The sequence below is a fragment of the Varanus komodoensis genome, unplaced genomic scaffold (genome assembly GCF_004798865.1).
Source record: "Varanus komodoensis strain SLA01 unplaced genomic scaffold, ASM479886v1 scaffold16, whole genome shotgun sequence".
Classification (NCBI taxonomy): Eukaryota; Metazoa; Chordata; class Lepidosauria; order Squamata; family Varanidae; genus Varanus; species Varanus komodoensis.
The window spans coordinates 14,564,588-14,577,263 of record NW_025335468.1 but is presented as its reverse complement, the minus strand read 5'-3'; the positions used below and the strand labels follow the sequence as shown (position 1 = coordinate 14,577,263).

Genomic DNA, 12,676 nt, shown 5'->3' with positions numbered 1-12,676 from the left:
AGAAGGGGAAAGGTGAGTTTAGCTGCTGTGTGGGAGTGCACAGTAAAACCCCCCACTGCGGTTCCATAGAGAGGGTGTTCCACAGTTGCAGCACAGAAAACAATGCTTCATCCACCAGTATCAGGGCCTGAAGGGGAATCATAGGCTTCTGTATAGTAGGAACCACAGAAGCATAGTGTACACCTGAACCCAACTCCCATATGTAAGGATGCTTGGAAAGTAGAAGAACATTTTCTTGTTCCTTCAAAGTTTCTCCAGCTGCTTGACTAGTTTCAAGTCTAGTCTTCTGAGTGACCATGAACCTTAGCGGTCTCTGGCTTAGATAATCACTATAAAAAATGTTTCAGCAAAACAGTTGTATACCATTTTCTCCATATTTGACAATGTGGAGTTGGGAATAAGGCAGCTTCCCAGCTCATCCTTTTGCCCATGCTTTTTCACTTTTCCCCTTCAGCTGATGATATTCTGCCCGGGCAGTTTGCTGTCCTGGCAGAATTGTTCAACCGTGAAAAATGCCACCCTAAAAATAAAAAAAGAGAACATACAGATGAAGACATTGATAGGAAAGCAGGGGTATATTTACATAATCAGAATATAAAGAAGACTTATTTTTCCTTCCTTTTCCAAAATAGATTATGTGGTGAGCCACCTTTTATAGCAAGCTCTGAAGAAAAACTTTTTGAAGTCATAAAGAAAGGAGACCTTCATTTTAAACATTCAACTTGGGAATCCATCGGGGAGACTGGTAAGTAGAGAGCTACGCTACAACATACCAGCATAAGCTTCAGCAAACTGTTGCAATAGTTTAATCTTACAGAATGTGTTTTTTCTTAAATATAAAACTGATGTTAAGATAATATACAAAATGGCTGCTATGAATTAGCTTTGGTGTATTAGGGTTAAAATATTCTGTGGGATTAAGACACTCAGAACCAACTGGGTAATATGTTATAGCTAGCAGAAATGAAGTTTAAGAGTTATGGCACACAGATGTGTGGCATGCACGCTATGCTTTCGATGGGGTTGCATTTTTGTGAAGTAGCAGGTTCATAGCTTGCAGGGCCTGTTAGCGTCATATGAGGGTCTAGTGGTCTCAGTGGCACACAGTGCCTTCTGCCAGCATTGGCTAATGGTCCAGCTATGCCGTATCTGTATGCTAGCTGTAGTAGCCTATGCCCCGATAATCTCCAAGTTACATTACTGCAGTGCACTCAACATGGGATTGCTTTTGAAAACTGTTTGGAAACTGTAGCTTCTCCAAAAGGCAATGGTCAGATTTAGAATGGGGATTAGAGTCTGAATATCCAACCCTCTTTCTGGCCCATTAGCATCAGCAACGTGTACATTCTAAACCCGAAACAGCTCAGAAGTGGGATACCTGTTGCAGTGCCTTTTCTGGTATGAGACTGCTTGTACACTGATCAATTTGAGGCCCTCCTTGGAGGGCATTCTTCCAGGGAGGTCTAGGGGATGTTAACAAGGGAGAGGACCTTTTTGGTGGTGGCTCCTTGGTTATGGAATTTTATCCCCATTGAGATCTGCCTGGTGCAAACCTTCTCATTTTTCAGCACCTGTTCAAGACTTTACTCCTAGACATTTGACAGCATATGGTGGTACTTCTTGTTTATCAGCTTTTGTTATTTTATTGTTTTTAGCTGTTCTGCCTTGTTTTATATTTTTGTATGTTTTAACTCTTAAGATACCATTAGCCTATTTTGAGAAAGCTGTCTGAAATTTAATTTCCACAGAGGTAGCGGTGTTAGCCTTTTGCTACAAAAATAATGAAGGATTTGTGGGCAACTTAAAAGATGAATAAATTTATTCTCACAAACTTTCTTGGGTATTGTCTATTTCAGCAGATGTGCAAAGTATTATCCTCAGATTGGCAGATTTATATAATCGGGGTGGCTGGAGAGATGCAAGCAGTATTGAATAACAACAACAACAACGACAATATAATGATAATAATAGTGTGTGTGTAATGACCAACATATTACTAAAGGTGACTTTAAGTAGAGGTGTCATGTGAACACATCAGATTTATCCATTCTGATTTTATGAAAATGAGTAATGGGCACTTCTAAAAATGGGGAAATTACTTTAAACATTCAGTCAAAGCCCAGAAATATACATTTTAGTTTTACAGGTTTGTTTAAAGGGTGTCTTTCTTTATAGCCAAAAATGTGCTGCAGTTGCTTCTTAAAGTAGACCCTGCCCACAGAATCACGGCTAATGAACTGCTTGACTCCCAGTGGATAACAGTAAGTTTTTCCTGTCACTTTCTTTAAAATGTCCTTATTTTTATTTGTGAAGTTGTTTCTTCCTAGTAGTTTCAGATGATTCAGTGGACTTGGACAGAGAACTGTAAAAGGAGGGAGTAAAAGTTGATATAAAATGGAACAGACTTTGATCGTAAAAGACACTGGGAGACACATTAGTAAGAAACATTTAAATTTCTTGAAGATGTGCAAGTTAAAGCTTCATTTATTACATGCACACACACTGCTGTGTTTTAAAGATATCCTTTGGAAGCCTAACTTTCAGAAATGCCAAGAAAGCCGGGGTGGACAATGTGAGGCTTTCAAACTAATTTCATTTGGACTTATTTCCATCCTGTGGCAGCATGGGAGAGAGAAGACAGAGAGAGAAGTGGGTTGGGGGGGGGTGTCAGAAAGATGAAGAGTTGGTTGGCTCTGCCCACCAACAGCAGCACGTGGCTCTCGAGGGAATAGGGCATACAGCAAAAGAAAGTTTTCAAACTCTGGCTTTACCATATCATTAGGGTGTTCAGCAGTAGTTCAGGCTTCAAACTTCTGCCCTGACAGCCCGGGCAATTTCAGACTGTCCAGATGTGTCACATTGAAAGTGGTTTATCATGTAGAGGATTCTACACTTAACCCCTTGATGCCAAATGGAACATGATGCTCTTCAGAGTTGATGCATATGGCATTGAACTCTCCCATCAGGAGACTGTAGCTACCTGAACGTAAATGTTAAAAGGCATAAGTCATCATTCTACATAACAAGATGTGACATTAAAAAAAAAATTGGCATGTTGCATTCTAAATAAACAATCAAGGACACAATCCATTGGGAGCTCCTGTAAGCTTCATTTAAGTGGAGTTCAAGGAGGGCTGTTCCTCAAAGCAATTAAAATAGCCAGTATCAATTTTGCTTTGCGGTCCTGTTCATGTCTACTTAGAAGTAAGCCCTATTAAATTCATTGGGACTTACTCCTAGATAAATGTGGAAAGGACTGCAATTTTAAGCAAATAAGTTTTATTTCATTACAAGTAACCTACAAACATTATATTTCTTTCCTAACTATATATACAGTTTTGGTGACTCTTGGAAGTAATAGTTTCCATGGAAATCAGAGACACTGATATGACATTATGCGTTTTGGATTACCTTTTCAGATGTTATACATTTCTATTTGTTCCAAGACTTTTGGACCATAATCCTTCAGTCTCTTGGAAACAGTTCAAGGGGCTGTTTTTGCTCACCCTCTCCTGGTATACAGAGACAGGCCTGACCCTACAGCCTCCTTTCCAGCCTCGCCTCCTTTCCAGTCCTTGCTCCTCCAATATCAGGGCCCTGTCATTGGTAGAAATGAAAAGAGTCATTCTGTGGGTGAAGTCTCATTGCTGTGACAAACCTCCTAAACCAGGAAAAAGTGTGCTCCAGGGCTAGCATACAAAACTTTCCTTCTCCCTGCTCTGGGCCTAGAGATAGACCGAAAGCCAGGGCAGATCACAAAGCACTGGTGTAATATGGTCATAATAAAGGAGGTGATGCCGATAGTGACTACATTAACTACTAATTATCACAATGGTAAGTAAGATGTGTTATGAACTAGCTTGGAAATGCCCGACATGGTTTATAATCATTGAAACTTTTCATAATTTGGCAAAGGAGAGTTGTTGAAATATTAAAATTTTGGGCAGGAATTTGCAGAATCTTTCTAGTACCATTGTATACAAAATATTTGATATTGCCAGCTTAAAAATCTATGCTTCTGTAGGTGACTAGCCATCCTTCAGGACAGATTGAGAAATAGTTAATCTTCAATAACAGTATCATATTTTCTCCATTCACTGGTAGAGGTTTTCTAGAAGCACTTTGCCTTCTTTGCTTTTTCCCCCCTTGCATTGTTTACCCAAGTTTAAATTTGTCCAGTTATCATGTATGTCCTTGTGCCCACACACTGACAGAGGTTGTTCTTATATTGCTATGTGCCATCAAATCATCTCCAACTTATGGCAGCCTTATGAATGAAAGCCCTCCAAAATGTTCAGCCCGTGACATCCCTGCTTAACTGTTCTAAATTCAAGGCTTTGGCTCCCCTTTATGGAGTCAATCCATCTCTTATTTGGTCTTCCTTTTTTTCTTCCTTCCTTTTCTGCCTTCAGTTTTCTCTAGTGAATTTCCTGAAATTTGTAACTAAAATACAATAATCACACCACATTTATGTAGTCTTTTGAATGTTTGATGACTGGCTCTCAAAAATGATGTCTGACTCTTAAGGATTAATGTACAAAAGCATTTGGAAAAACTAATTTGTGCATTTTACAAGTGCTTCAAAGAGACACAATGCTTGCAATTTTGCTTATGCATAACCTGAATTTGTATCAATGTGTAACCTGCTAGTGTATACAAACATCCATTTTACTTCAGCAAATCCATCTTACACTCAATGGACTATGTTGTTGCTAGTGTTTATTTCCACTATTCATGATTGCTTCATTTTAATTTTAGATACTGAGGCTTTTTCTCTCCTTTGTTTTTCTTTGTGCCTTTTCCTTGACAAGTTCTTCACCCATATTGGGCACAGAAGTATGTTCTCAGTTATATTTGTAGGTGTGCATGCTCTGTCTATTATAAACTGTTGATCAGTTAACACTTCAGCAGTCCCACTATGTCCTATTCATGACTCTTCCAGCACACGCAAAATACCATAGGAGAGTCTTTCTGCAATTACAGCTTCTTCTTACTTTTTGAACAGTTTCTTCAACAAACCTTTATTTCCCTCTGGGTGCTGCAGTGTGGGAGTATTGCCATTCAGAGCTGAATCTGGTAGAGATCACAAAGTGGAAAATGTGCTTCTGACATATGCTGGGTACCACATGATGGAAGGGCATACTGTTTCATTCTGTGCTTTGAATCTTACTGACGTGCACTCCCTTAAACTCTGAACTGAAAAAGCTTGAAGGAAAGACAAAAGAAAATGAAACAATCTAAAAGGCAACCAATTAGTAATCCTCCACTTTCCCCACAATTAGCACCAGATGCTAGCCAATTAAACTCAACAGGTGTTCAAATGAAGCAATACAGACAATTAACTTAAGTGGTTCCACTTTCTTAAAAACTGTCAGAACACAACCACCCTCCCATTTCATGTGCTATTTAAGTATTTGTAGCTCTTTAAAACATAGGGTTTTTTCCTGAGGCCACAACTCAGCCTCTTATTTTGTAGGTGCGATTTGGTGCACTTAGAAATTTAATTACCTGAATGAGCTTGCAAATAAGGTAGTTATTTGGATGTCTGCAACATCATTTTGTCTACAGTTAATTACAGATGTAAATTTGCACCTGCAAAATTGGAGTCCACATCTGAAAATCATTCTACAAATTCAGAAGGACTTGGGAATATATTACCCTGATTCATGTAGAGGTAATTCTCTTTGTGCATGCTTCTTTTATCTCAAGCCCCGCTGCTCAAAACACACACGTGTGTTCCTACACACACATCTACCTACCTGTCTAGCAGTAAAACCATGGAAATACAAGGACTAAAATAGACTGTTCATGAGCACAATATAAGCTAGTGGTTGGAGAAAGAAAGACACAAATCTATTCAGACGGCCCTGCGTTTCTATTGCCATAATGTGCATGAAATGTCTTGTTGAATTTTTTAATGGAAAAGATTCATTTGCATATAGATGCAAACTTTTAAAAACAATAGTATGTCTTATGTGGTATTGTTTACAATGTGTCTTTAAATATGTAGTATCATATAGCAATTTCTTTATGCATTGCAGATAGTATGTATTGGTTTCTAAAACTTTGGGGATTATTTCTCTCATAATATATTAAATGGGAAATGTGAGCAAATAATTGAGCCAGAATCCAGTAAAAATGAGTCTTTAGTGATTTATTTAACACCCATTTAATTTAAAGGGACTCCAATCTGAGTGTGTTCATAGGCATTACATAATGAGAAGAATTGGCTTCATAAGGCGAAATAGTTAGGACTAAACCGCATTTTGTGTTGAAATATTTTTTAAACAAAAAAGGGATTCTCTTTCAGAGTAGGGGACGTTTCCTTTCACTTCCAGCATTTGAACCTCTGTACTTGTTTGCTCGATTGAGTGTTTGGGCTTCCTTCTGCTCCCCTGGCTTCCTCTTGTGTGGTGACTGTAACCCTGAGGGCAGGAACTAATTTATTATTGAACTTTGTAAACCAGAGCATATTTTTTTGGAGGAAGAATCGGGTAAAAATACTTTAAGTAAATAATAGCCTTATTTGGGTTGTCTTTTTGTAACTAATGATCCCAGTTATGTGAATTTTGTGATCATCCACTGGTACTATGACATCCTATAGCTGAATTTTACTGCATGATAATAAGACGGCTTTGATTTAGAGTGAGGGCAGGACGTAGTAGCAAAAAAGTCATGAAAAGGCTGTTTTCCCTATTCTGGCTTATTTTCAAAAGTAATTGCTTAGGATTCCATAGAGATGGCTGCATTTGTAGGCAGTAAAAAGTGCCCGGGGTCATGTACCAAGAAAGTTTTAGTTAGGCCACTGCCCTGTGATGGGTGGTTTTGATAGTAATACTCTGAGGTTACTTTTAACAAAGCATATGCAACATTTAACCGTTAGGCACCAGGGCCTCCACCTGTGAGGTTCAGGCATTTCACACTCTGTGCTACCCTCATAGCTGGCATGCTCTGTCTTTCCACAACACCAACCAGTTGACTGGCCAAAGGATGGTGCTGCAGATGCCAGTCACGTTTGCATAAGATGGCACCTGGGCTCCTCAGTCTGAGCTCATCTTGGCCTGCTCATCTGCATACCCTCTGCCCTCCAGACTACCAGTCCTGGCATTGCTGCTGCTCCTCCTGTCCAGATGCTATTTGTTGCTTCAGCAGATGAGAGTAGGCAGAGAGCACAAGTCCAGGAAGGTGGAAGTAATGCTCGCTGGTGCATCTGCACTGTTAAATATAAAGGCCGATACCTCTCTGGGTAGTTGGCAGCCTGACCGCACCAGTCCTTCTCTGTAGTTCATTCTGCTTTTGTCTCTGCTGATTTTTTTTGTCTCATGTGTTACCATGTGGCCTCATTTGCACATGCGCAGCACAGCCCACACAGTGCACTTGTATAACTAAAGAACTTGTGCTAGGTTTTTCTTCTTGAGGCATTGGGTGCCAGGAAGTTACATTTCCACATGGGGAATAAAAGAGAAGGATGGGAAGCCAAAGTCTATTATTTGTACACCAGTACATGAGTTATTACCAAAAAAAAAAAAAGGAAGAGAAGATAAAATATATGGGCTTGAAACCCAAGTAACTCATGGGCAGACCCGCAAGTAAAAAATGTGGGGGATCAATGTTTGTACTTCTAGAAATCTTCGGATGTTTGAAGGACCTTCTGGATAAGTGGGGTGGTGGTATAGGGGCTGTAGAAGGGAAGGGAATTATTGAAAGTCCTGTCTCTTCCTTCACCAAAGACTGCTAGATTGAAGTCCTTTCCACTGAAGAAAGGTCCTTAATTGTTCATGGACCTTTACTTAGAATCCAAGTTGTAATGTCTAGATATGGCTAGAACTTTAGAAAGACCAAAGGAGATGTGGAAGAACATGCACATGATATGGGCAGGTGAGACTGAGAATGCCAAGTAAGGGAACAGGAGAGTGAGTAGGGCCAGACAGATCAGTGGAAGCCTAATCAGGTGGTAGCAAGAGACTAAACTCTCAGTGGGATCTTTGCCTGAGGGAGGACCCATAGATGTTTGCATAGATAACGTAAGAGATGGAAAGAAGTAAAGTTGGAGTGCAGAAATGATCTAATCTAGAGTTGAAGGACATGGTAAGAGGCTCTTCCTGTAGGAGGCTGCTGTGAATGAGGAGCTTGTCCTATGTAGTGGAACACCAAGAAAGTGGGGGTTATTCCTTTCTTTCTAATGAGAATTCCCCCTAAGGGGTGGGGTGGGGTGAGTGTGTGTGTGTGGTGGGGGCTTTTCTTCCTACTGAAATGGAAAATAGAGATGTATAAAGGAGAAAGGTGAAGCTTGATTTCCCTGCTCTTGTGTTGTTTGCAGAAAGGCGCATCTTAAGTGTGTATGGTTCAGCCTTTAATGACTGCTAAGGGGACATGGTATTGTTCCTGCTGTGGGTTTCATAGTGCTTCCTGAACAGTGTTATTTACCTCTGAGGATTCTCAAAACCAATTCAGTGGGCACACCATGTGGTTTAATTAGATTGAAACCTGATGGGGAGTAGGTGATATAAACACTTCTGAAGGTCCCAGGCCTAATGAATAAAGGGTGGGAACTATTCCTTTTGTTCATGCCAGTAGAGGAAAACTAGTATAAGTTTGCCCATTTTTCTTGTATGGCCAGTTTTGCACTAGATCACCTTCCCAGGCAACATGGAGAATTTGGAGATAATGCTCTAGGGACACAGTTTTAAATGGCTTAGCAACTAGATCTCTGGCTATCCAGCTGCTAATTAGTGTTTGCATCTTTGACACTGAAGAACATTGAAGGATCAGAAGGTTTATCAAAGCCATTTACTTCTTGGTAGGTGTACTACTTTGCTCATTTTCTAAGCAAACTGCTCTTAGGGAGGTGCTTCATCTTGCCATTTTAAGAAGAAAGAAGATATGGCTAATCACAGTGTCCAGATGTTGCAAGTGATACTGTAGTAAGGTTAAAACACCTGTAAATGATTGAGGGGCCAATCCTGTGATAGTTGTAGGTATTTTTCTGTCTAAATGTGTATAGGATTGATCTTTAAATTGATTTCCTTGAGACATTTGCTGTTTCTGACCAAAACCAAGATATGTGTTGTAGAAAGCTGCTATTTGTCTTATTAAAAGATGTATAGGACCAGCTGTAAAGCAATTCCTTGAGGTTGTTTGCAAATAAAGCAAGGGGTGACTTTCTTTTAAAAAGAAAGCAGGCGTTTTCTGTCTTGACTACTTACAATCTGTTGTGATGGTTTATAACCTTTCTGAGAGAATTAAAGAAATACTTAGGCTTCCTGAAGCCAAGTCCAGCAGCACACAAGCAAACTACTTCTGTGTTCTGTTGTTCATAATTTTTAAACTTACTGTTTAGGGTGAAACAGACATTGTTCAGAGGCCATTTAATGTCCTTGAACTGATGAAGAGGTGGAATAGCAGCACCAGCACAGAATGTGGAGAAGCAGGTGTTCTTGAAGATGAATTGAATGGTGCATCATCCACTACACAACAGGAAGAAAGTCGTGAAGGACAAGACAGCCCTGTTAGCAACAATGGCAACTCAGATCGCAGCATAGAAACAGAAACAGAGAGTGGAAGCAGCAAACCCTCCACACCAACAAAACAAGTACAAGTTAACCTAGTACCTATCAGATTAAATAGCTTGCTAAACTAGAGAATAGTACAGAGCAACATTGGTCAAGCAAAATCTGTGTTAGAGTAAAAGTGTGTTTATTGCCAAGATCTTTTCCATTTGATTCTTTATCTCTGAATTCTTTTTAAAAGCAGATTGGTCTTTATTCCTTTTCTCAGGCTAACAAGAAAAAAAGTTACAATGCTTTACCAAATGGGACATTTAGAAAGAAGAGTTCCTCTATTAAGTCAACTTGCAGTGTAAGTATATTTACCAAAACTTACCACTTCTTAATCACATGGACAATTAAGTCATGTGGTGGGCCCCATTTAAGCAGTTGAGTCACACAGAACTCTCTCCTTGCATTGGCACTGGGATAGCATCAAGTTGGGATCTCATGGAGGCTTTTTTGTGTGAGCCTGTCCCTCTGTGTAATTTCTCCTTTTGAAAATGGTCTGGTTCCTGTGATGAGAAAAAGCACCACAAGCATGGAAAGCAGAGCACTGGCATTTAGAGGATGCCTGAGTGGGGGACTGCTGGTTCGCACAAGCCTTCAGGTGAGCTGTGCCTAGCAGTTAACCTACCTGATGGTTCCACATACTCCAAAGCCACTTGCATGTGTGGCAGGCTGGCAGTGTTTTTACTTACAGTTTAACATACAGCGGCCCACACTATCAGACTGAATAGAAGTATTTGGAAACGCTGAGATGACAGTTGTGTGGCCACTAGCTGCACAATCCAGGGACACGGGAAGTGTCAGCTCTTCCCTCGCAAGGTCAGAGAGAGTGCTGTAACTTAGAGGAGGGCAATGAACCTTAGTTCTCTCCTCAGTGCCTGTAGAGAGTTCTGCAGAGCTCTAGCATCTGAAGAAGTGAATAGGAGTGGCTTGGAGGCATGGCATGGGTGGATTGGGGGATGGCCTTGTATCAACATGGGATAAAATTTTTGCCTGCTCTGGTCCCAGCATAAATAATTTCTGTTCTTTCACACTGGGGAAACAAAGGTAGCCACCTCTCTAAACTGAGTTCTTTGTGTTGAAGTTTTAATGCTGAAATAACCTTGTCCAAAACCTTTCTTGCTATGATCTTTTCCCTAGCCAAGTCCTCACCTGTAGAGTAGCAGGGGAAAGAGTGTATAGTTGGAGGGCCAGATATTCCCAGTTTGCCCTCCACTTTGGTTGTACAAGACTGTCCCCTCTTCTCACAGCTCAGGTCAATACATTCACTGTTGCACTGCCCTCCATGTTAATTGTTTGTTGTTGCTGTGTTGTTTTTAAGATTCAGAGTGGCGGAACTGGGTCAGCATCTCCAGGATCAATTGTAAAGCACAGCCTGGATAGTCAAGAAAAGAAAACTGAAATGGAAAAGTCTCCTTTTTTTTCAACTCAAGCGTTGTCAGTCAAAAGTCCACACAAATCAACTACCCTTAGTGGCCTACACAAATCCAAAAAGAAACCATCTACTTAGAATATGGGATCCATCTGCGTAGAATATGGCTCTTGCAAAGTCATTATTGTTGGTGCCAAAATATGGCAACTGTATATAAAGGACCAACGTATCTCAAACTCTTACGCCTTTTTTGTTGTTCTGAGACCTGTAATCATCAAGTGTGCTCTAGTTTCACAGTAGTACTGTTCAAGCTCTAAAACAGTGTGAATTCCTAACTGATGACAGGGAGTCCACTGATAGTATTATTTTCCAAACACAGAATTGTGTAAAAAAATGTATTTTATTTATTGTAGACTAGCACACATCATTCAGGCAAGCAACTACTTTGAAACTTGCCTAAGATTGCTTAGTATTTGTCACAAAGATTTGTGAGGGAAAAACAAGAGCCAAAATAGGTGCATTTTTTAAAAACTGTGCATTTTGCTAGGATGTTACTTATAAACTTGTTTTAGGCATTATAACTCATGTACCAAAGTCAGTGAAATTTGTTTCTGATACCTTATGGCACTATGGTTTGTTAAGAGAACTTACTTTCTAAATGTTTAGATATTATGAAAATTTCTGAACTTTATCTTGCTGCTAAAACCCTTAAATAAACAGAAAAAAATAAACAGATCTTAGAAAAATAATTTTCCCATACTAGCTAATATTCATTTTAAATGAAGGATAGATTGTAACATAAAGCAAATAGTTAAATGTTTATGTAATATGATTTTTTCTTTAAGGATAATGTTCTCTGTTAATTCTTTCATTAAATTATGTTTGAAGGCACTTGGCATGTTTTTCACTATGAATCATTCAGGCTATTAGGCTAAATATTTCTCTAGTGGTCCAATAAAGATGCTTTTATCACATTTCATTATTTTAAATATTTTTGCAGTATTTCAGATACTGTGGAAATTTAGTATCGTTCTCATTATTGCAAATGAACCTGAATCCCACTGTGCCTGTGCAGAAATATCTTGTGATTAAGTGGAACCTGTGGCTCCCTCCCTCCAATGCTTCCTGAGATGATTCTGCAAGGCAGAGCTGAAGGCTCAGTCCATGCAAGGTGCAAACTCTGCAGAGGGTTCTAGGCCCCAGTTGCTTGCCAACTACTCACTCAGAAGCCTTTGCAAAGACTACCCAAACCCTTTTAAGGACCAGTGACAGTCATGCAGCTGGTCCAATTACCCCTTGGGTTTTAATTTGGGTGTCTTCTTGAATTTGGTATGTCCAGATAAATATCCAGATGAACTATTTCCATATAGAAATGAGTGATAAGAGGACTGCTTTACTGTATGAAATCAGTTGATAGACTCGTAAATCAATTACTTTATTAATTCTGTGATTCAGACTTCTTATTAAGCTAGTTGATACTGCAAATTTCTCCTCATATAGAGTATTTTCAGCAAAGTTCTGTTCCAAATACTGGATCTGACAGTCTCTTTAGTTTGATGTGAAACAGACAGAGTCTCTTAGAAAGTCCATCCAGCTTTCTGATTCTCCTGACAGAAGCACAATAGGTCCCTTTTGTCCTAAAAGAGCAAATCTAGTTGGCTATTAACTCTCACTGCTAGTCCTTTCACTTTAGTGAGACAGTTGCTTGAAGGGTATGTCAGGACTTGCTCTATTAGAGCTGCAGAGGCAT

General features: G+C 39.7%; 1 protein-coding gene across 3 annotated transcripts in view; it reads left to right on the top strand.

Annotated features, from left to right (window-relative positions):
* Positions 1 to 11,248, top strand: part of STK33 (serine/threonine kinase 33) — a 79,151-nt gene extending 67,903 nt beyond the window's left edge. For 2 of the 3 annotated variants that reach the window (XM_044425884.1, XM_044425883.1), the window contains exons 12-16: positions 633 to 745; positions 2,176 to 2,261; positions 9,341 to 9,592; positions 9,778 to 9,858; positions 10,876 to 11,248. In XM_044425884.1, the coding sequence (XP_044281819.1) occupies positions 633 to 745; positions 2,176 to 2,261; positions 9,341 to 9,592; positions 9,778 to 9,858; positions 10,876 to 11,064 (721 nt within the window). In that variant the 3' untranslated portion in view covers positions 11,065 to 11,248. The remainder of the gene's footprint in view (positions 1 to 632; positions 746 to 2,175; positions 2,262 to 9,340; positions 9,593 to 9,777; positions 9,859 to 10,875) is intronic. The other variant, XM_044425885.1, reaches the window with a different exon arrangement.
* Positions 11,249 to 12,676: the final 1,428 nt, after the last annotated feature.